Source organism: Ictalurus furcatus, chromosome 22 (genome assembly GCF_023375685.1).
Source record: "Ictalurus furcatus strain D&B chromosome 22, Billie_1.0, whole genome shotgun sequence".
NCBI lineage: Eukaryota > Metazoa > Chordata > Actinopteri > Siluriformes > Ictaluridae > Ictalurus > Ictalurus furcatus.
The window spans coordinates 11,717,610-11,741,400 of record NC_071276.1 but is presented as its reverse complement, the minus strand read 5'-3'; the positions used below and the strand labels follow the sequence as shown (position 1 = coordinate 11,741,400).

At 36.6% G+C, this 23,791-nt stretch overlaps 2 protein-coding genes and 2 non-coding genes across 7 annotated transcripts; 1 reads left to right on the top strand and 3 right to left on the bottom strand.

The window, feature by feature from the left end:
• Nucleotides 1-2,435: 2,435 nt before the first annotated feature.
• On the bottom strand, nt 2,436-21,555 carry LOC128599039 (heat shock factor protein 5-like). Of its 4 annotated transcripts, none has more exons than XM_053610376.1 (6): nt 21,482-21,555; nt 7,165-7,665; nt 6,510-6,626; nt 4,909-5,000; nt 4,565-4,705; nt 2,436-2,596 (listed from the first exon to the last, which is right to left on the bottom strand). In XM_053610376.1, exons 1-6 carry the CDS (start codon nt 21,504-21,506, stop codon nt 2,549-2,551), a joined length of 924 nt encoding a protein of 307 aa, XP_053466351.1. In that variant the 5' UTR covers nt 21,507-21,555; the 3' UTR covers nt 2,436-2,548. The 4 variants fall into 4 exon arrangements, with proteins under 4 accessions (XP_053466351.1, XP_053466348.1, XP_053466349.1 ...); XM_053610373.1 differs by lacking the exon at nt 21,482-21,555 and adding exons at nt 9,246-9,360; nt 9,763-10,075 and having other exon boundaries at nt 2,436-4,705; XM_053610374.1 differs by lacking the exon at nt 21,482-21,555 and adding exons at nt 9,246-9,360; nt 9,966-10,075 and having other exon boundaries at nt 2,436-4,705.
• Nucleotides 10,410-16,652, top strand: LOC128599040 (arrestin domain-containing protein 3-like). Its single transcript, XM_053610377.1, has 7 exons — nt 10,410-11,188; nt 13,106-13,150; nt 13,373-13,433; nt 13,523-13,670; nt 13,752-13,848; nt 15,547-15,803; nt 16,078-16,652. Exons 1-7 carry the CDS (start codon nt 10,924-10,926, stop codon nt 16,222-16,224), a joined length of 1,020 nt encoding a protein of 339 aa, XP_053466352.1. The 5' UTR covers nt 10,410-10,923; the 3' UTR covers nt 16,225-16,652.
• LOC128599353 (U5 spliceosomal RNA) lies at nt 20,010-20,123 on the bottom strand. The gene has a single exon (XR_008384387.1). It is a non-coding gene; the product is annotated as a U5 spliceosomal RNA (small nuclear RNA).
• Nucleotides 20,806-20,919, bottom strand: LOC128599352 (U5 spliceosomal RNA). Its single transcript, XR_008384386.1, has one exon. It is a non-coding gene; the product is annotated as a U5 spliceosomal RNA (small nuclear RNA).
• Nucleotides 21,556-23,791: the final 2,236 nt, after the last annotated feature.

The window sequence follows — 23,791 nt, the reverse complement described above, 5'->3', positions numbered from 1 at the left end:
TGTGACATGTATTTCATTATTGAATGGTCTCATACTCAAAGTATACCATAATTTAAAGCTCAATAGCATTTGAAGGGAATGAGTTACAGTCACAAACCCAACTGTAAAGTGTTCACCTAGGTGTCAGCTATAATGCACACCTTTTAGATTGAGTTCTAGACTGTTGGAACTTTTACCAAGGGGGGATGGGCTCAAGAGTCAATTAAGAGTTGCATGCTGTTAGCAGACTGCAGTAGGCATCATGGCCAGATTTAAAAAGGGGAAACATAAAAGAGAAAATGTCCTTTGGGCAAAGGCTGGTGGCAGAAATCAAATAGCTAAGGCATTTGTTAGACATGGCGTTGGAAAAGCAAAGGCAAAGTGATCAACCCTAGCTGTCTACATTTTCAACTCCAATCCACCAATGAAAATTTGGCAAAATGGCTGCAAACCGTTTGGACAGAAGACAGGAAAGGTGTTTGAGGACAGGTGCTTCAAACAGACAGAAGTTCTGGTAAATATATTTATTTGAGAATGTAGAATTTTTCAATTTTAGGGAGTTGCTAGATATAAATAGCTAAGTAACTAGCTTAACTTTTTTCCTTCATTAGCTTGACAGTAGCTTAGCCATTTGCCCCAAATAACCAAGCAGCTTGGCCTAATCTTGATTTTAATTTTGCACAACGACAGGTAAGGCGAGTTGCATGCATAGAAACACACATGCACACATCACAGCATGCATAGAAACACACATGTTGGTTTTTCTGTTCAGGTGTCAAATGAGTATATATACATATACATACATACATATATATATATATATATATATATATATATATATATATATATATATATATATATATATATATATATATATATATATACATACACACACACACACACACACACATTCGTGAAATACATGACCTAGACTATGGAATGTGTGGACATATAATAAAAGTGTGTACAAACATTACATTGGTGACATACAGAGAGATCACTTGCACGTGCTCAAGTTGAGCAAAAAAAATGAGCAGCTCAACCCAGCTTGTGAGGGATTGCGCAATCCGAGGTGAGGCTCAACTCGTCGCTGCCTCCCTTCGCATCTTTCCCCCGTATTTGAACAGGAAAATACAAAATTCAGCGATACTGACTATAAAAATCATTGGAATGATTGGAATCATACAATAATTACATTTCTATCACAGATCAGTGGACAAATATTTATTTATTTATTTATAATCATTATTTGTTTTTTACATTTCATGATGACCCAGGGGAGGCACTGCCTCCCCTGACCGCACTGTCAGTAGTCAGGACACTGACCAGGGCTGACCTGTGTGTGTGCGGAGTTTGCATGTTCTCCCTGTCCTCCGGGTACTCCGGTTTCCTCCTCCAGTCCAAAGATATGCAGGGTAGGCTGATTGGCATGTCCAAAGTGTCCGTAGTGTATGAACGGGTGTGTGAATGTGAATGTATATGTGATATATATACATTCACATTCACACACCCGTTCATACACTACAGACACTTTGGACATGCCAATCGCCACATATGGGTAGATATTATGCTGGAAAAATCTGTCTTCCATAGACTCTAGAGATTCTATATTTATATTAGGATTAAAACACAGTCTCTATTAAGTATAATTTAGCATTAGATAGATATGAAATGTAAGGAAAATCAGAAAGATAAGAAAAAATCTGTACCATTTCTTAATACAAAAAATTGGTTCACATTAGTCACATTCATAAGAACTGGTTAATGCTACATTCACATCATGAGAAAAACTGTAATTCCCAATTTCCTACTGAGAACCTTTAATGACAGCTGTTAATATGAGTAACAATTCCAAGCTTTGGGAGCTTTCCCAAACCAGTAGTGAGGCAGTGGACTGCATAATCATGCCACACATCCAATGAAATAAGGAATTACATTTTTTTATTTGAATTTATTGTCATACAGCCAGTAAATTGCACCACCCTCTTTTGGGCTATTAAAATGTAGGAAGAGGTTCACTTATTTAACATGAACACAATTATATGCTAATGTTATCTAATGTTAGATAATAATAATAATAATAATAATAATAATAATAAACTACATTGAGTAAACAAAATGGCAATGCACAAATGCTCTCAAGTCAGAACAATGGGACATTTTACCATTCTCCCACATGATGTGAACGTGGCATGAGTACATACAGTAACAATAGCATTATTGCTTACAGTAAGAGAAAATTAAAAAATAAAAACTCAGTATAAATTTGTAGATAAGGATAAGTTTACAATTGGACTATTAATGCTGTCAGATTGTAATCTCCTTTAATTATTTATGATGTAAAAAAACATTTTATTTTCTGGAAAAAAAAAAACAACAGTAGTAGTCTATTAGTGTGTATTTGTATATATATATATATATATATATATATATATATATATATATATATATATATATATGTGTGTGTGTGTGTGTGTGTGTGTGTATGTGTGTATCAGTGCCGTGCGGTCAGGGGAGCAGGGGAGGCAGTGTATTTTCAAAATAAAATACACTCCCCACTCAAGCTGTCTTAACAGGTGACTGATTGCTGCAGCAACCTCCGGGCATCAACTTCAGCCTGAATATATAAAATATATAGAAAACACCAACATTAATGTTTCACATTACACAAAACATACAGTAGGGTGTGTCTCAATCAGCTCCTTAGATCCCTAGGTGGTGAATCAGTATATGGTGTACATGAGCTCGGGCACTGGTAAAGACCCAGACTCACTACACATTAGGACACTGATGACTCAATCTCCGGTAACATGATTATGTACTCGCGTTGTAAAACATCACCACTGGCACTTAACCACAACATGCAGGACAGACATCTTTCTAACATTATATGTCATATTAATTTGTCTGTCATGGTACTTTAAGTAGGATCGTAGACTAGTTAGTAGATTTTTAAAAAATCAATAAAGTCGTTAGACTCAAATAAACTACATATAGAACGTCAAACAAAGTTAAAACTCGCTAACGTAAGTAATCATTTGAGAGCTACAACAACAGCGTTCGTCTGCCACATTTTTCGATCGGAGAGGTTTCTGAAAACATGGCGTCATTTTCAGTAAGGGAAAATAGTGAACATCTATGCTCCTTGGTTTTTGTGGTGCATTGTGGGATTTTTTAAGTCCCAGTGCACACTGGTAGGATTTCGTTATTGAGACAGCCCTTCAAATGGTCCACTCCCTGATCAGTGTCCTGACACCTGAACTATGGAGCTGATTGAGACGCACCCATAAACTCAAATCCATTACCTCACAAACAAGTCTATAAGCTTCTGATTGCAAATTCATGACAAAAAAAAAGTTTTGTTCAGTCATGTGCTGATTATTTTAAAACAGGTGCAAGAACAGAAATAAGGAATGAATATAATGAATAATATGGATTAACAATGGTGGCTACACACTGATTTACACTGCAAACATTTTATGGTTACACTATGGTGTCAGTGTTTTTCCGTACCTAATTCAGTTTTCCTGAAAGTCAAATCAAAATTGCATAAATTATGCTAATAAACAGGTTAAGAAATGAAAAAAAATCCTGATTAACTGGACAAAGATTTTGGTGCATCACTACATTTGAGTATTAAAAAACAACAAGACTTAACAGTGTGTGGTCCATCCATCCATCCATCTCCAACCGCTTACTTCTTTTCAGGGTCACGGGGAACCAGGAGCCTATCCCAGGGAGCATCGGGCACAAGGCGGGGTACACCCTGGACAGGGTGCCAATCCATCGCAGGGCACACAAACACATACACACATTCACACACCCATTCATACACTACAGACACTTTGGACATGCCAATCAGCCTACCATGCATGTCTTTGGGCTGGGGAGGAAACCGGAGTACCCGGAGGAAACCCCCGCAGCACAGGGAGAACATGCAAACTCACAGTGTGTGGTATAAATGCTAAATGTTAGCATTTATAAATGGTAAAATGGTAAATGTCGCACTTATAGCGCTTTTATCCAAAGCGCTTTACACTGTGTCCCATTCACCCGTTCACACACACACAACAATGGTAGCAGAGCTGCCATGCAAGGCGCTAACTTGCCATCGGGAGCAACTCGGGGTTCAGTGTCTTGCCCAAGGACACTTCGGCATGTAGAGTCACGAGGGCCGGGAATCAAACCCTACAATTAGTAGACAACCCGCTCTACCACCTGAGCCACAGCCGCCACATGGTATGATTTGGTATGATTTCTAATGAGTTTTATATGAGAACGTGAGATTTAAACCACATACAGTGTCCTCCACTAATATTGGCACCCTTGGTAAATATAAGCAAAGAAGGCTGAACAAAAGATCAAAAGACTCAACAATAAAGACAAATTTTCACAGCATCCTTTACTCATATTTACCAAGGGTGCCAATATTAGTGGAGGGCACTGTATGTTCTTGAACCGTGTAAACAGTTCTTGGTCCTGGATTCCGATTATTGGACCTTATGGTACTACGGCAGCACTGACTACACTGTAAGCACAGATACACACTCGGGGCTGTTCTTGATGGGAAATCATCTAATCTGACCTGCATCTCCAATGCCAGATTTAATATAGCGTCCAGTTCCTCTTTCTCTTTTTCCAGGTCACTCGTCCTGGACTCTGGAACATCACCTGCTTCCAAGTATGGATCCTGATCAATCGGATGAGCGTATCCGACTGAGTAGTCCTGAGGAATGAGTGGGAAAATTCATATTAATATTATTTACACATCAAGGATTTTCTTTTAACTGTTTGACCTCCCAGCATTCCCTTCATGCTGCAACATGTACCATCAAACCTTAACATGCCTACACTGGCTAAAATAACGACACAAGCCATTTTTAGTGATCAGAACAGTACATAAACTTAAAAAGGTTTCTCAGTTCTTACAGGGTAATAGCCACTAGGGGAGTAGGAAGCAGCTGGTTGTTGAAAGCATGGCACTGTTGAATCCAAGAAGTCTGGGCTACAGCACTGATACACTGGGGGTGGGAAACATTGAAGGTTAATAAACGATTCATTTCTTGGTAAGACATAAACAACACATCACTAAGATAGATTATTCAGGAACGATATTACAGCTCCTGCAGCCCCTGATACACTGGCTACAGCACTGATACACTGGGGGTGGGAAACATTGAAGGTTAATAAACGATTCATTTCTTGGTAAGACATAAACAACACATCACTAAGATAGATTATTCAGGAACGATATTACAGCTCCTGCAGCCTTTTTTTAAAAAAAAGTCAATTTGTTTTATTCCTGAGTTCTACAAATTACCTGGAAGATATGTAAAATGATAAACCATGAATAAGCCCTACAAAAACAACAACAATGCATTAAGCTGTGCCTGCATCTGCTGCATAAAGCAACAGAATATGTTTTTTTTTAAAGCCCACCACATTTCCAAGCACCACAGGGTAATAATCACTCAATTAATGTTAAAAATGAGTTTATGCAAGGCATTGTGGGACTTCCTGCTTATTCGTACACACCAATGACATGAAGGACAATCATGTTCTGACAGTGGACGGTAATGGTGTTGATACCCCGCTCCTATACACTCCCACAGCCCTTTTTAATTTTATGCTGAGAAGTTTGAGCTGGTGAAAGGGGTCACATTCAAGTAAAATATTAGTTACTAGATAGATGTTATTAGCTGTTAATAGATATTTAAATCTGGCATGGTTGTGTTTTTTTTTTTTTTTTTACAGCATTTATTTTCTTTTCTAACTTTAGAACTACGTTGTTCAGGCATTAAACATATAACAGTTGTTAGAATGACTCATTAGAAGACTCTGAATATCTGAATTATGCACTGAAGGTTTAATATCAAAACACAGAATTACATTGACTGATATCGGTTATCTTCATTTTTATCTATCAAAAGTGGATATTTGGGACAAAATATAGATAGATAGACAGATAGATAGATAGACAGATAGACAGCCAGCCAGACAGACAGACAGACAGATAGATAGATAGATAGATAGATAGATAGATAGACAGACAGATAGATAGATAGACAGACAGAGAGACAGACAGACAGACAGATAGACAGACAGATAGATAGATAGACAGATAGATAGATAGATAGACAGACAGACAGATAGATAGATAGACAGACAGATAGATAGACAGATAGACAGATAGATAGATAGATATATAGATAGATAGACAGATAGATAGATAGACAGACAGAGAGACAGACAGATAGATAGATAGATAGACAGACAGACAGACAGATAGGTAGATAGATAGATAGATAGATAGATAGACAGATAGATAAACAGGTAGATAGAAACACCAACAATGAAATTGTGAAACAATGGACTGAGCTCCATCGTAAATTGCATACAATTAAACTACATGTCAGAATAATGCACTATACTACTGTATTTACTAAAGTAGCGTGAAAATCGAATGCTTATACTAATTAAGGCTGAACTCACAACTATTATAAAGGGGACAAAATGTAATAAACCATCACCTGGTGTGTAAAACCCGTGCTGTGAGTGATGAGGTGTGTTGCTCCTCTTCTCCTGCTGCTGAGGGCCATTACAGGGATGGTGGTAAGGGATTCCTTGACTTCCAAGCAAGATTGAACCTGAACAGATAGAGACAAGTCAAGTATTAATAAACTAAAACTACAGATGATGACCGAGGCCACAAAATTATCTAGCTGGCACTGTACTAGCAAAATGACGTACCCTTTCTCATTATATTTGTCTATTTTCTCTTTTTTTCTGCACATTCCTATATATGCATAATCTTTTATTTTTTTAAGACTAATGGATTTCTCTACCCATTGTTTCAAAGGACATGGGCTAAAATGTTTCCAGATTTAAAAAATTTGCACAGTGGCGGAGAAACCTTTGGACTAGGGTTGAGGTAGGTTTCTTCCAGGGTCCGGGTTATAAGTGGAGTGTTTATGGTAAATTGGCACTATGTGTGAATGAGTGTGTGAATGTGTGTGTGTGCGCACGGTACATTACGATGGACTGGCGTCCCATTCAGGGTGCCCAGTTTTCTCAGGATAGGCCCTGGATCAGTCATGAACCTGACTAGGTTAAAGTTGTTACTGAAATGAATGAATTAATATATTCTGTCTATTCGTTTTATCTGCTTGTTGAAACACTACCAACCTGTTTTCATTAAGGCAGAGGATTCCTGTGTCGAATTCAGCATCCCATGATGGAAAAGTTTTGGCTTCCGGCTGGTGACCTTTATCCTGGCGAGCTTGGCCTTGTTGAGAGGCGTGCGTTGCTGTATTTTGAGCAGAAGCTGAGGCTTATCCTGTTTGAAATACGGGTTGTAAAAGCGGTGCACTTGGGCCTGAATGGGAGAGATGTTGGTTTGCTTCTCTGAGATGTCACGGTCTGTGCGTTCTTTCCGGAAGCCATACAGGTTCAGGTGGCGAACGAAACTGATGAAGTCCGTCGTTCTGAAGTAGTCGGTCACCTGCCTGGTTTGAGACAATAGCACTTCAGCTTCAAAGGGTTGCTGATGGACAAGTATTCCTTCCCCGCTGGCGTCCCAACAGATTGAGCGTATCTGTGGATCGTTCACCAAACGCCACAACTTGCCAGGGAAGTAGGTGGGGTTGATCAAGGTGACAGAAGTTGCATCAACGATTTCCATACCAGCTAAAAAGATTTGTACAAAGAGGGAGAAAACAAAGGAGACTGAATGTAACAATTACTCTCTAGCACTAACTAGATAGTAGGTGGCTAGCTAACACATAACACATTCATCTTCAGTAACAGCTGAAAATCACTAACAATAACAACTATAGCATTAATGTTATCAAAATTGACCATTAGAGTTGTCAAGCAACCAGACCGTAGCCTAAATAATCAAACAAAAACAGACCCAAAGTAATTTCTAAGAGCTACATGATCACGTGTGAAATATTTCCTACATATGAGCACATACACCTGCTATGTGGTTCCTTTTGATAGTTCTCTGATCCCTTATCGCTTATCAGAGCCGTTAAAACTGGTCAGGAACCGTTACGCGCACGCACCGGCCTCGAAGCGTTTACATTCAGGAGACTGGGCTGGTGGGGGCGCTGGACAAATTCATGAATATTCAATGAGCTCGCGTGGATTTATCCAATCAGAGTAACCCATGCCTGTGACGTCATTCAATCCCAAAGTAAAGTCTTGGTGCGTATTAACATGTATCGGAAAATAGTGACGACGCTATTCGGCATATTTTGTAGGAGGAACGGTGAACGTTTAGGTCAGCAGTGGCAAACATACCGCCCGCGGGGTCACTGTTATTCCTCTAGCAGGACAAAAAACTTTAGGCCATCAATTATGACAAAATGTGCTAATGTATAACTCTTCAAATGTGAAGCTGTGGCCTTGTGTCTCTCCAACGAACTTCGGGCTTTCACAGCAACAGGGATGAATACTTATGAAATAACAACTGTAATGTTTTTGTTTTTGTTTCATAAATAATTTTAACAAATTGTGTTTTTATTGTATTACGTATTATTTTAGTGTGTATTGATCCCCCACTTTAATATAAAAGTCAGTTCCAGGTTCCAGGTTGTAACACTACAATATGGTAAACCCATAATCTGGAACATTTTGATTGAACTGCAGTCTGTTTTTCTTTTGATGTTTATATATGTAGGCTCATCATTCAGGTATGATTATATCAACCTATGACAAAACAATGCTGTGCCGTACACTTTTAACTTTTCAGTGGATATTACAGAAATTCCCAAGTTCATAACAGACTGTAATGATTGATTGAGAAATATAAAATGTATATCCATCCACTTTCTATACAGCTTATACTACTGGGTGTCGGGAAACCTGGAGCATCGGGCACAAGGTGGGGTACACCTGTGAGGGAAATTATTCATTTTTACTTTGTAATAGTTTTGTTCTTGTTCTGTTTTATTCTCATCAGAGGATAACGCCTAAGAAGGCCATGTCATGTCACTTAGATCGGTACAGAATGTATATCTGCTATACAGAGACACAAACATGTTCTTCTATTCAAGGTTCATCTTCTAAGACCCTGAAACAAAGCCTGTTTGAACTTCCTCAAACCACTTCTTATCGGTACACAAAAGTGTGTCGTGCTCTGCGTTTCATATCTATAGTATTGGTTCAGCACAAGCACTTCAGAGCACTTTCATTAATCTATCCTGATTTATTCTATCCTGTATTGACCATCTTTCTGTAATAAACTTTTTTTTTTTTTTTACCTTCAGAGGAACTTCAGAGGTCTGCGAGTGTTTACTTGCTAATTTCCACGACAATTTGGTCTCCTTTTTGGGCTGTGTGTCTTCTCAGGTGTTCTGGACAACAATGGCCTCCCCACTGAATCATCACAAATTCATCACATGTTTGAATCATCGCAAGTTTGAATCATCACAAATTTAGAATTTTATGTCATAGGTTATTGCTGTCATCGTGTAGGCCTGCACGATTATGGCCAAAATGATAATCCCGATTATTTTGATCAATATTGAGATTTCGATTATTTATCACGATTATTAATTGATTTTAGTGACAACATATTTTTATTGCATTTTCACATTTATTAAATTTTCTCATGCCACAATATAACACACAAGTAGGCATGAGAAAACTTGAGCTGGTCAATTATGACAGAATTTAGGAACATAGTGTGAGCCATGACACATTAATTTACCTTCTGATAAACTAAATTTAATATTTTCAGTTAATTTTACAGACTGTATGCAAAAAACAAACGTTAACCTGTTCCACCTTGTAAACAAATACAATAAACATCAAAGTTCAGTCTTTGAAGTCTGCTCCTCTTAAATATATTTAAAGCTAAACTATTAGACATTTTCCACTGTCATGGTTCTGGGCTGGAGTCGGTTCTCGAACCGCTCTGTGTATATTGTGTATATATCTGAATAATCTCATATAGGATGTGATTGGGTGAGTTCATTTACCCATCAGATGCAAAGCGCTTTAGTTTAATGGTGTTCATTACTGACGCTCCGATCAGGATTTTTACAGATGATATGATCCAGATACCAATCTTTTTTTGTTTAAACTTTAATCAGGAGGTCTGTCATAAACAGTTAAATGTAAGCTCTCTGCTCGTGATCACTGTTAATTGAGTTAAAATAATAGCAATGAGGTACTGTTGGTTAACTGATAAATAAACAAGCATAAAATATTTATTTTTAAATATCTTAAAAACAATAAAGAATCCTAATTAAGAGTAGACTAACACAAAAATGATCCATATTAGGAAAAAGGCTAATAGTAATCAAACATTATTTCATTTATCATTTTATTTATATTTTATGAAATTATATCTATTTTTTTATATTAAGTGATTTATTTATAACTAAGCACATTTTCTGTCTTTATATTTTATTAGTTTTATTTTTGTTTGTTTATCAGTTTTAGATGGGTTACCCCAGTACAGTGTTTCATGTCTGCTAATAATAGTGTTTTGGGGTTTATCTGCGAATATCGAACGTCCAACGTCAAGCCAAATTTATTCCAGTCTTTCACACACCCAAACGTCACCCTCATTTGCCTAGAGAGGCAACAAACAAATGACGCTAACAAATGGCTGCCTATTGGGCATGTCATGCACTACCAAGGGTGTAACAGCAATTCGTTTATTCCCTTGGTAGTGCGCTTGTACAGGTAGTAGGCAGCTATTTGGGAGACGGGTCAAGTCGGAAGTAGCTCTAAAACGTGACTGTTCTTGCAACATGTTTAAAAGTGCGATAAACGAAGCCATTTATCGCGATTTATAGACAACGAATACCTGACAGTCGAAACGTTGCGCTTTCAATAAATAGTTGTTTGGAGCGGTGACTTCAGTATGTGGATATTACTCTTCTTTTTTCCATAAATGAAGCCAACCACCTTTTTTCTGGACTGAAAACTATGGCATGTAAAGTGAAGAAGATATCGGTGGCATTTGATCCCTTAAATGAAAGCAGCACATTTACTAATGGAGACTACATCTCTGGACGAGTAACTTTGGAGGTGGTGAAGGAAACTCACATCGAGAGTCTGTTTGTCAAAGCCAAAGGCAAAGCATCTGTGCTGTGGTCTGAAAATCACGGGAAATACAGCACATCTGCGTATTACGATAAAGAAACGTGCTTTAAGTCAATTCAGTACTTCATTGAAGAAAATAAGAGAAACGGTAATACATTTGTGAGGAAACTGTTAATAAGAAGACACCCCCCCAGAAACTGTTAATAAAAAGACACCCCCCCCCCCCCCCGTATTATTTTGGCTATTGGTATTGACAGTGATCAGTAAGACTGGAGGCCTGTAATTTTTGTTGTTATAATTATTGAACAATTACCGTTGAAATATTAGTCGTGATGAGAGACAGAAAGAATACTTGCCACTTATACCAGTAGAGGGCGCTGATGGCCAGTGATAGGGGAAAAACACCCGCGAGCGCACAGAGCTAGAACATCAGTGCTCGGGTTGCTGAGCTGCACTGTCGCAGCGTGTGTTATGTTCAGCATGTGTTATGTTCTCTAACGATTAATATGTCTTGTAATTAATTGCAGGTAAGCAAATGAATATGAACCGAATGAAATAGTGAGTTTTTTTGTGTTAGATGAGTTAATGTGTGCAACACGTTACCTGCTTTACAAACGTTGGCTACCTGAAATGTATTGCATTTCATTTCATTTAGCAATTAGGCTTGGATTAAAATCGCACAGGTGTTTGTTGAAACGCTTCCTGCTGTTTCTAGTTTCTACACGGTGTCCCAAAAGAGTGTATTGAAATCATTCTCATGGCTGCATCGGGAAGCTATCGGAAGGTTGTGATAAACATGCAATTACATGCATAATACCAGATGTGTTAACTCGAATTCATCATGAGTGGGAGAGACGACTGTGTGTGTTTACAAATGACAATCATGTATAGGATGTTTTGTAAATAAAGCTGCATTTTACCAAAAAAAAAAAAAAAAAAAAGTGTTAATGCCATGTATGGAGACGTTGGGACACCCTAGTAGTTTCTATTTATCTGCAAATGCTTTCAGGTGTGTATTAGGCTGAAGTGAAACAGAAGTGAGTGAAAAAAAGGACAACCGGTCCGGTCACTTATGGAAGCTGATCTGAATAAACATGCACATTTATCTCGCAAATGCCAGTTATTATCTCACAGTCACAGTGGCACAGCATGGTTCAATAATGGTTAAGGAATGATGAGCTCCTTTATCAGTTCACTATTATGTGGCTTGTGTTGTCCCAAAGTATGTGTTGTCTAGAGAACATTTACTAAAGGGAGCTTTACTAAAGCGTTCGAAAGGGAAATGTTGACTCGCAATAAAAAAGTTTTGGAGCAACAGTCCATTGATTCTATAATAAACAACTTGGTTGTGGCCAAAGAGTTAGATTTTTGTTTCTTCAGTCCACAGCACTCCTAAAATGCCTCTGGATTATCTACAGGGTGTCTCAGAAAGTCTCCATACATAGTGGAAATTAACACAGATGAATTAACATGAAAACAAATTAACATTTTTTTTTTTTTTTATCAAAATGTAACTTTATTTACAAAACATTGTTTACATGACTGCCATTTCTTTATAAACACACAGAGTTGTTTCTCCCACTGATGATGAACTCGAGTGAACACATCTGGTGTTATGCATGTAATTACATGTTCATCACAACCATGTGACAGCTTCCCCATCCAGCCTCCATCCATGAGAATGATTTCAATATGTTCTTCTTAAAGGTTATCTGAAAAAAAGAGAAAAAATTAAACTAAGCATGAAACATTTTGGTATATGTCACAAAAGTGCAGACTTGGAGGGAGCCTGCAATATTTAGACTGAATATTTATATACAGACTTGTTTCTGACTTATTTACAAACTGCCAAAAAGGGAAAAACTTTACAGGCCAATAAGCATTTATTACTGTATTAAATGATTGCAAGACTCTAAAGGAGTGTATGCAACAATACTAGTGTACTGCACTGGAATAACTTTAATCAGTGAGCACTGTGACATAAAAACAGAAAGTTGGGATAAGCTCCAATATGTGGAAAACAGGATATTAGCTTCATACTAAAATGAAGTATTTTCATTTGCAGGTGAAGATGGATACTCACTGTTAACAAATGAGTCTGGGCAGTGCTGTAAGTTAAACAATATTTTAAATGTTTGGTTTTATAGAACTTTTATACTATTACTCCTAATACTTTCCCTACTCCTACTATTCAATAATAATAATAATAATAATAATAATAATAATAATAATAATAATTAGTAGTAGTAGTAGCAATTGTTGTAGTTGTATATTATTGCACTCAGCATGCAACATTACAATTAAGTAATAAGATATCGCTTCTCTTTATAAGACTCAAGAACTGTTGAACCTGGAATCCATGTTTACCCATTCACCTTTCAGATTCCCCATCAGTGAGTATTACTCTGATACATTTGATATGTTTTATAGTCATTCACTCAGACCTTTTTTAAACAGTTCTGCTTGTGTACCATTTTTACAGTGACCTGCCTGCATCCTTCAAAGGCTGCCATGGAAAGGTGGTTTACTTTTTAGAGGCCAAATTGTCCAGGTCAATGTCAATGTCAAAAAAAGCCAAAGTACATTTCAACTATGTTCCTCGGGGAGACATGTCTATACCGTACTTGATGGTAAGAACTTGATTAAGAGCTACAAAATAGCAGAAATGCAGTCTGTGTTGATTGTGAAGCTTATTTAACATTCTTATTTAGATGCCTCAGCATGGATATAAAGAGAAGAAGTTGAAATTCCTCACATCTGCGAGTGTGGCCATGGATGTTTATACAGAGAAGATGGGTTTCCACTTAGGTAAGACCCGATCAACGTAGTTATAACTTTACAATGATTATAACTTTACAGAGCCATAAGACACCATATGTTATTAATGCTTATCTAGTGCAAGTGCAAGATAGGATTTTTCACAAATTCATTTTAAAGAAGGAAATTCTACCTTAATTTTGGAACAATATCTCACCTCACAGCATCTTATCTCATGTTAGGAAATCCTAAACTAGTAGATACCGTATATTTCAAGCAGGAAAATTCTACACTTAATGCAAGCCAAGCAGCTGATAATGATACTGAACACTTTGTCAGTCAGCAGACCCCTAACACATATTCTTACATTTATAAAAATGCAATGACAAATTTAAACAAAGCAACAAATTAAAGCTTTTATTCACCATTATCACCAGTGTTTAGATTCTGTCTCTTATGTGCATACTTAAAACAACCTGCTTAAAATGATTGAGCTACTTCTGCAGTTAACCAGATGTGAGTTAAATACCCAGAGTTACTGCCTACCTGTGTTTGTAGAAATATTCTAGGCTTATAGAGGCTGTTGGTAAGATCCCAGCTGCTTTCCAAGCTACCATTGACGCCATTAGCAAACATGTCCTCAGATAGTTTAACCTGGCATAAAGATAGTTCACCATCACCACCCAAACAGCAGTGATGAACAGTAGGATGGTTGCTCCTAAATGCTGCACTGAATGTGTAATTCCCTAGAAAGACAATTTTAATTGTTAAAAATTATGTGGTTTTACATTTGCATGTTATATTTTTTGCAAAGAATGCTTTGGTGACAACAGTTATAATTTTGTTTTAACAAACTGTAATTGTTTGCACTTCTGAACCTGATGTGCACCATATTTGGGCCAGATATTTAAAAATGCTTTTGGTGCAGACCCTGTAAAAACAGATCAGTTATGTTATTGGACCATCATGCAAAATGACATTGTGCCAGCTCTGCTATGGAAATCAGGAGCAGATACAGTGCTACTAGGGCTACAGTCAAGACCCCTATTTTCAAATCCAGGACAAGTCCATTACCAGGACTATCCAAGATCAAGTATTAAGGGGGTCAAGGCCAAGGTAAGATCGGGTCAAGATGTAGAAGACCAAAAGCCATTAAATGCTTTTTTGATGCAAAACTTTTACTTCAAATAGTTGACTTCAGTTGTGCATTGTACTGAAGATTAGGCTGTGTTTTCTAGAATAATTAATTACTTCTTGACAAACTTGTCAAAAAATGACAAGATGAAAATAATTTTTACAAACTCTCAGACAAGACCAAGACCATATTTTGTGAGACCAACAGCCAAGACCAACTACAAATTCCAATAAATTGGTGACAAATCAAAGTCAATACAGAAAATGTCTCGAGACTGTAGCACTCTAGCCGTATGTGTGACATTTGGCCCTAATGCAGTGCAGTGTACATTTGTATTTTGGGAAACCACCAATGATATTGTTCAGCTCTCTTAGTGTATTGAGGCCCTGCATTCCTGTGTGAGTTCTCTTTCTGCTTTCTCAAACGCTGCAGTTATACTGACTTTTTAGTTCAGCTCTGCTGTCAGCCCCAGCATTTCATTTGCTCACTGATGTACTCATTTGCATCTGTACTCATTTGTTGAATTAATACAGATATTAATATACCAGTATTAAACGTATGTATCCCATCAACATTCTCTATTTCTAATTAGCACAAACTTAATTTATTTATAGGTGAGGAAATGAAGGTGAAGATAGACATTGTAAACAATTCCTCTCGTACAGTCAAACCCAAGTTCAGCTTGTACCAGAAGCAGAGCTTCTTCGCCTCAAAGAAAAGAAAAGTACACACCAAAGTAGTCCTGAAAGAGAAAGGCGACCGCATTGATCCATCAGCCAAGCAGTCTGTGACCAAGGTGTTGAAGATTCCACCAGACACCTGTGTTTCCATCCTTAACTGCAGGGTTCTCAAAGTGGAATACAAACTGAAGGTGGGCTACCTACAAAATCAAACGTCAGAAATCTTACTTGGAGGTTTAGCTCACATAAGTTTATTTTGCTTTTTTTAATCAATTTAATTTGATGTGCAGTGACAAACATGAGTATATTTAAAATTACACAGTCTGCATATTCTGCAACAGACATCTCCTCTACAACCACTTATTAGTGAATGCATACATACACTGAAGTCAGGGAAGTTTCTTTATCTAGTGAAGTCCTTTTTCAATAGCACTCTGTGTGATCAATGTATATTTCGTCTTTCAGGTCTATCTGGATATAAAATTCGCACGTGATCCACAAATTAAACTGCCTCTAGTGATTTTTCCTGCCTATGTGACCCAGGAAGACAAAGATGTAGCAAATACAGAAATGGGCATTGGCTCCAAATCATGGATCAGCAAGCAGACTTGATTAACTCTGACCTACAAGTTCCTTCAGTGACAAAAATGAGCACTTTTTAAATACTTACGATTCAAATGGCACTATGCACAACTCAAAGAGGAGTTTGTGTTCTGGGGTTAAGTGCCTAGTTCAAGCACTTAACCTTGGACCAATTACACTTTATTAGTTGATTACATTATATGGAGTGTCATGTGATACTGTGAAATGGTTCCCCTAAACTATACGTCAGAAAAGTTTGATGTTTTTCTACCTTTAATACTTGCATATAATTGAAGAGGATTCATTATATTTATACTCAATGGATAACATACTGTAAATTTTCTATTACCTTTCTATTACAGTTACATACTTAACTGATACCTTTCTATTACAGTTATATACTGTATTCGTGCAACAATTAAATGATTTTTTTTTCTTTTCAGTTAGTTGATATTACATCTTAGTTTTGGGATGTTTTATTTATTTATTTATTTTTTTTTACTGAAATCTGTGATCACTGTCTTAAAGTATCACAGTGATGTCTTAAAGTCATCATTGTGCACGCACAGAAATCCGGCTTATTGTACGAGTACCAAATTAACTCTATGCATGATCGCTTCCGTTTTCGTTATTACCAATATCGGTGTGAAGATGGCGCAGGAGAGTATGACATATTACACTCGCTGTCTACAAGACCTTCCCCAGATTACCGTGAATGACGTTAATCGTATTGTGAAGCAGTCAGCTTTTACACTCAACAGTAAGATATAGAAGGGCTTCAAATTATATATTTCGAGATATATCAACAACTTTGAGGGTGAGTATTCTCATGGTATATTCGATTAGCAAATCTAACTAAGTCTCAGTTTCTGACAGTTCATACCTGTCTGCATTATTTGTATTTATTTATCTAATTAAAATTTACTTTATGCAATAAATTATCTACTACTACTACTACTACTACTACTAATAATACTATAATAGTTTAATCGTATGAAAGTTTTGCTGCTAGTACACTTCACTATAGGAACGCGCTATACGGAAGTAAAGTCGCTGTCTGAGATTCTACCAGAAATATGTAAGCAGCGTTTGTGCATAGAGTCTATTGAGTTCTCATTAGCAGCTTATTACACTTGGACAGTCAAATAAATACACACACATTATGTCAAAATGCAGGTCTGACCAAGTATTCATGTAAACACAGTCGGTTATGTCTTAAGTGAATGTAAACAGTTGGGGGGAAATAAAATAGGTGTCAATACAGTATATTGGATCTGTGCATTAGGTCTTAAAGTGACTGCAGTCTAATAAAATTGCTGCTGTCTGTGTCATTAATGTTAATCAAACAACAAATGACAAAGAGAAAATCACTCACTCATTTGACTGAATAACTTCAGTAACTTTAATAAGAATCACTGTATATGTCATGCAGTGAAGTCTATTTTATTTTACATTTAATTGCTTTATTCAATTTCTGTAGTATTTCTTACTTGAATACTAATAAGACTGTAGTCATATCGCCCACCCCTAAATATTAGCATTTGGTGATTTCAGTCTTGAATTTCACGTAGAATGTAAAATGTACTTCTTAATGTAGTAAATATCATAAACCCTACTGATAGGGATTTTTTTTCTCTTCATTTTTGGAATTAAAATAAAAAAAAAGTTACAAGAACAGATCTGTGTTCAGGAATGAGTTTGTTGTCATTCATAGACAGATTAAAAACAGTAATAAAGCATGAAGCGTGATGTTATGACACGCTGCTAAATGTAACTTTACTCTGTACTCTCTCTCTCTCAGTCTATATAACTGTGGGGGAGAGGCATCAAATCATTGAAATGTCAACTCGAACTGGAGGACACAATATAGTGTGATACAATAACAAAATAGGTTCATTTGTATTTTCATACACTTGTAATATAATTAAGGGGTATTGTTACGGCCCAGTCTAGGTTAGGCCGCACAGAGTATCCAACTCGGGATTCAATGGAATTTGACCTTTAAAAATGAGGGAGCCAGGAATAACAACATAACAAGATTGTTCAAAAAAAAAATTGTGGTATATTGTAAAACACAGAATTATAGACATACAACTCTACAAAGAAACAAACCAGGCATAACTTCAGGGTGGGCCAAAGCCAAAATAATAAACAAAAGGATTCTATTATTAGGTAGCTAGCTTACCTAAAAAGAAAATAACAAAGAAAATACAAATACTTCCCTAACTCCCAAAGCCAAAAACAGAGACAAAAGGACCCTCTCCCAAAAGAAATGGCAGCCACACCCCTACTGCCAGTGAACCAAGTGAACGTGTATACACTGGTGAAGAGTATACACAACCAGATACAGGAACAACCAAAATCACAGTCAACCCCCAGGCAAGAGTCAAAACCCAGAACCGCAGTCAGAATATAGAATTGTGAATATAGAATATAGAATTGTGAATATAGAAAGGGCAAACGCCACAAACCAAACAACCTCCTAACAACACAAAACAAACAATCTCCTAGCAACAAATCACACGTAACCACCTCCAACATCCCACACCATCCTCACTCTTCTTCCTCTTCAGATATGGCCTCTAAATACCTCTAAATCCCTTTTTTTTCGTTGAAACCATTTTTTGGAAAGGAAACTAGTTGAGATGCTGATGACATGAAATTAAAATATTAAATGGCAATGGCAAGATGTAATAGTGGTATTTTTTGTTACATTGATATTGCCATTGGTTTGAGAAGGTTAACATATTAATTTAACAGCTAAATGTTGAGTTTACAATTGCTATTTCAAACCCTTTTTCAATTTAATTACTTTCTGGACTCGGCGGGACTTGACTCAGACTTGAGTCCAACTCTGCCCCTTTTGGACTTGGACTCGATTGTTTAAGGACATGGTCTTGACTCGAACTCGACAAAGGTGGACTCTGACCCAGTAGGCTAGGTAGGAAGTCAAATTGTAGCTAATGGATGACCAGCAAAACCTCCAGAGAGTGAACAATGTCTTCAGATAAAATAATGTAGTTGGTTTAAAAAAAAAAAAAAAAAAATATATATATATATATATATATATATATATATATATATATATATATATATATATATATATATAAAACCTAACAGTTTTGTATAATAAATAAATAATTATATTTTAATAATTACATTTATAAAAACATGACATTACTCAAGTTTACCAGTTAAAAACCGTTACTCCCCCCCCCCCCCCAAATTAGCAACTTTTTATTTTGATTTAGCACATTTCTGCTGAATACCTCCACTTTCAATTGAGTAAGGTTCAGTATTACTGTAAAGCAGGGGTTCCCAAACTTTTCCAGGGCAAAGCCCCCCAAATGGCATTAACATTTAAATTTTAAATTAATAATTACATCTTACATCTTGACATTACATTACATTGGGAATTGATTGTGTGTGTGTGTGTGTGTGTGTGTGTGTGTGTGTGTGGTTGTCTGAGAGTGAGAATTTATTTTTCACACCAAATTGTTGAGGCCCCCCGGGCGCCCCCTGGCGGCCCCCACTTTGAAAAACCACTGCTCTAAAGTGCCTTGAATCTGGATTTCCCTAAAACTGTTCTATAATTTACACACACAAAAAAACAATAAAAATTTAATTACATAACTTTATAATCTTATTCAACCCGATAACACACAACAAAATCCCCAGTGTTGATTTAACACCCAGAGTGTGGAATTTATACCCTACAGTGTTTATATAAATACATTGAACACGAACGAGCACACTTGGTGTTATCCAAAAACTAGAGACTTTACTTTATAATTTTATTTTTGACAACATGAGAAGTCCTACCATTTGGTAAGACGCAAAAAATTGAATTATACTCATGATGCTCCTCTCCACGGAAATCTTTAGTAAAAGGCGAAAGATTTATTCGATATGAAGAGAAACAAGAGTGATTGAAAAAGTAACCCTCAGCTCAGTAACCCGACCGAAGACAGTACATTTCTTTATGACGGTGAAGAGTCTCAGCAGATTTTTATTTGTTTTAAAATGATTATTTATAACATTAACATTAGTGACTATAAAGAATAAAGCTGCTCTTACATTCATCTGGCGTCTATAAATACTTTGTAAAGACTATTGTGACAAATATTTCGTCTTGAAACTCGCAATGCATTGTGGGAAGTGCCACCAAAGTCATGTCGGACCGCCCACTGTGCACCGGCACTGGTCCTTAAAGTAATCTACACACTTCAGACGATAGCCTTTTCTGGGACTCTCTGTAGTACATTCTCATTAATATTTTTCTTGGCATAATAACGTGTTGCACCCTTGTTGCTCAACAAGTTAAATGTTATTGTGTTAATCAAGAATGCTTTCATAAACGGCATTACTTTAAGTGCCCTGTATATGAGAAGCACACACGAATCTGCTTATAACGTAGGCTGTGTAGAATAAATTTATTAAATAAATTCAAGATACATAAATAAGATTTCTTCAAAGCACAACACAAAGTGCTTTGAATCTGATTTTTCTTAAAAAGGTTTATAATTTATATTCATAAAAGCTGGAAAATCCTTCTTCTACACTTAACAGTTAATTAATCACCTTAAACTTCTATTATTAACAACATGAGAAATCCTACCATTAGGTAGGACACAAAAAATTAGATGATACTCATAATGTTCCTCTCCACGGAAATCTTTAGTAAAAGGCGAAAGATTTATACGATATGAAGAGAAACAAGAGTGCATGAAACAGAAACGCTCAGCTCAGTAACCCGACCGAAGACAGCACATTTCTTTATGACGGTGAAGGCTCTCAGCAACTTTTATTTGTTTTAAAATTATCAGTTATAACATTAACATTAGTGACCATAATGACCATAGTACAAGACAACGCTCTTATATTCATCTGGCATTTATAAATACTTTAGAAATACCTATTGTGACGAATATTTCTCCTTGAAACTCGCAATGCATTGTGGGAAGTGCCACCAAAGTCATGTCGGACCGCCCACTTTATATCAGCGCTGGTCCCTAAAGTAATCTACACACGTCAGTGACGAAAACAGCAAGTTACGCGACGAATCTTTAATTTGTAATCCATTTTTCGATTAGAAAAAAAGACAAAAAGTTGACGACCTTATATGCTTATGGGTTTTATGGGGGTTGTCTAGCGTAGTGATCTATAAATAAAGCATGGCAAAGTAGGTCATGGAATAAGATTCCCATGTACCTTTCAACTCCACGGTTTTTTATTGTATATATATTAATTTTGTGTTAACAAAATGTACTAAATAATTTCAGCTTACTGTGGTACTTTAGGTTTCTCTGCATTAAATAACGCTGGTTTGCAAGCTCTGTTGCTTGTTAACAGCTCAGCTCTGTACGATCATCCCTATGATTCATCCCTTAGTCCACTTTTCTCACGCGCCCTAAAACAAGATACACCTGCCAACTACCACATGAGAAATCACGCAGAAGAGAGTGCTGCAGTTACTATTGCCACATGATTGCAACAACGTCTCTGATTGGTGTGTTTTTTCTTTAGGATTGTGGGTAGTGTAGTGCGCCTGTGTTCTGACAAATTCTCCCATCCATTGAGACATCCCTACAAGCGCATGCGCACTTCACTTTTGCAGTTCGTTATGATCAGAAAATACTTCCAGATTTACAATACACAAAGAATTATGAATATACATAGCCTAACAAAATAGGTTATCTAGCTATAATTTCATACTAAAAGCATTTTCTGACAAGAAATTTTACATTATTAAAATACGCTAGATATAGTTTTCAACTAATAAGCTTGTCTCTCATAATATGTCACAAAATAGCACAAAATACTTGAAATAATACTTGCAAATTGTTAGAACACCGGCAATTAAACATGATTCAAATGGATACTCTTTACATAGGCCTACTATGTTATTAGTATAACTTCTATCATTCCACCTTCTCCCACTATTACATTGTAAGTAAGTGATTCCTTTGAGAAAGTAACTGGAACTAGAACGGACGGTTACAAATCTTATTCCTACATATCCCATCTACATCTAATATTCCTCCTCCTACTCCAGGAGTGTGACGTTCAGATTCTAGAGAGCTACAGTCGTACAAAGAAGTGTGTTTTTAATCTTGTGAAGACCTTCGTAATTAGGTTAGGTTGAGTTAAATTGGTGGTTCAGTGAGGTCTCCAGTGCTATTACAAACACTACTGCTAATAATATTAATAATATTATCATCTTTATCTTGGTCAAGGTCATGGTGGTTCCCTGGCTTATCAGGTATGATAAGCACAAGGGACACACACACGCTAAATCAGATATTCATATACCAGTATTAATCTAACATTTTCTATTTCTTAAATATTTAGCACATTGATGTTGCGCAGATGTTCTGAGCAGCACTTCTCACAAAATCAAACCTAAGTTCTACTTGTATAAAAAGCAGAAATGTGTGCACAGAAGAGCTCTTGACAGAGCATGGTGACCCCATTGAGTGATCCACTAGGCAGTGTGTGCTCAAGATGTTCAACATTCCAACATATACCTGTGTTTCCATCCTTCACTGTAAAGATCTTAAAGTGGAGTACAGGTATTAGGTGTACTACAGTGTTAGTTATTTATTTTTATTTATATTAAATTTATAGTCAGAGATATAGTGAGATGGCAAATATTAATATATCTTGGGTACTAGAAGTCCAAATTCTTGAACTATTTATCAATAGAAGAGAGATCAGCATTACATTAACCTGAGAATGATGAATGTTTGCAGCGATTTCAATGTTCTAATTATGAAAAATGAATGCAAAATAGGTCAAACTTAATTTTGAGTGATTGTTATTATTTTTAAGGACAGCACTGTGACACAACTCATCCTAAGCTCAGGTTACTGTCTGTACCGCTCAGAAACATGCTGGCAGGTGGATTGGCTCCTGAAGATGATGAAATCACATGATGAAATCAGAGATAGGTTCTCTGGGACCTCAAACAAGCGAGTAGGTAAAAGAACTCCCAGCAAGGTCTGACAAACTTTTCTAGAAGCTTCTTTGTTTCCATAAACGTGAAATGCTACTGATTGTATTTCAGATTAACTGTTTTCAATTTTTAGTCGAACATTAACCTACAGTTTAAGACAAAACTACTTTTGCAGAAAGGGTTCATTGTTTGGCTAGCATTTAAACATTGCCATCTAGTGGCTGAACCAAGCTTTAACAACAACTATAGGGCATGCTAGGCTCCATGCCAGGATAAGGGTTAAAAAAAAAAACCCCCACAAACGATTGAATGAGAGATTTTTTTTTATGTATAACAAACACATTCATTGAAAGGTAACATTTTCCTTGTTATCCAAAGGGAATAGGTTGTATCTGCTATTCCACTTACTATAACCACACAAATAGACGTTTAAATTTTAAATAACCAAACAAAAAAAAAAAGACTAAAAACTAGATTCAACTGCATAATAAGAAAAATATAAATATAAGAAAGGCTTTTTTTCGGGGTTTCTCCCCCCAGCTTGTATTATACGGTGCTTTGCCCAAACCAGTTATTAGCTCTTCCTCACACTAAAACACTGCCTGATTTTGGAACTGCACCCTCTGTGTGCTATCTCTCGGC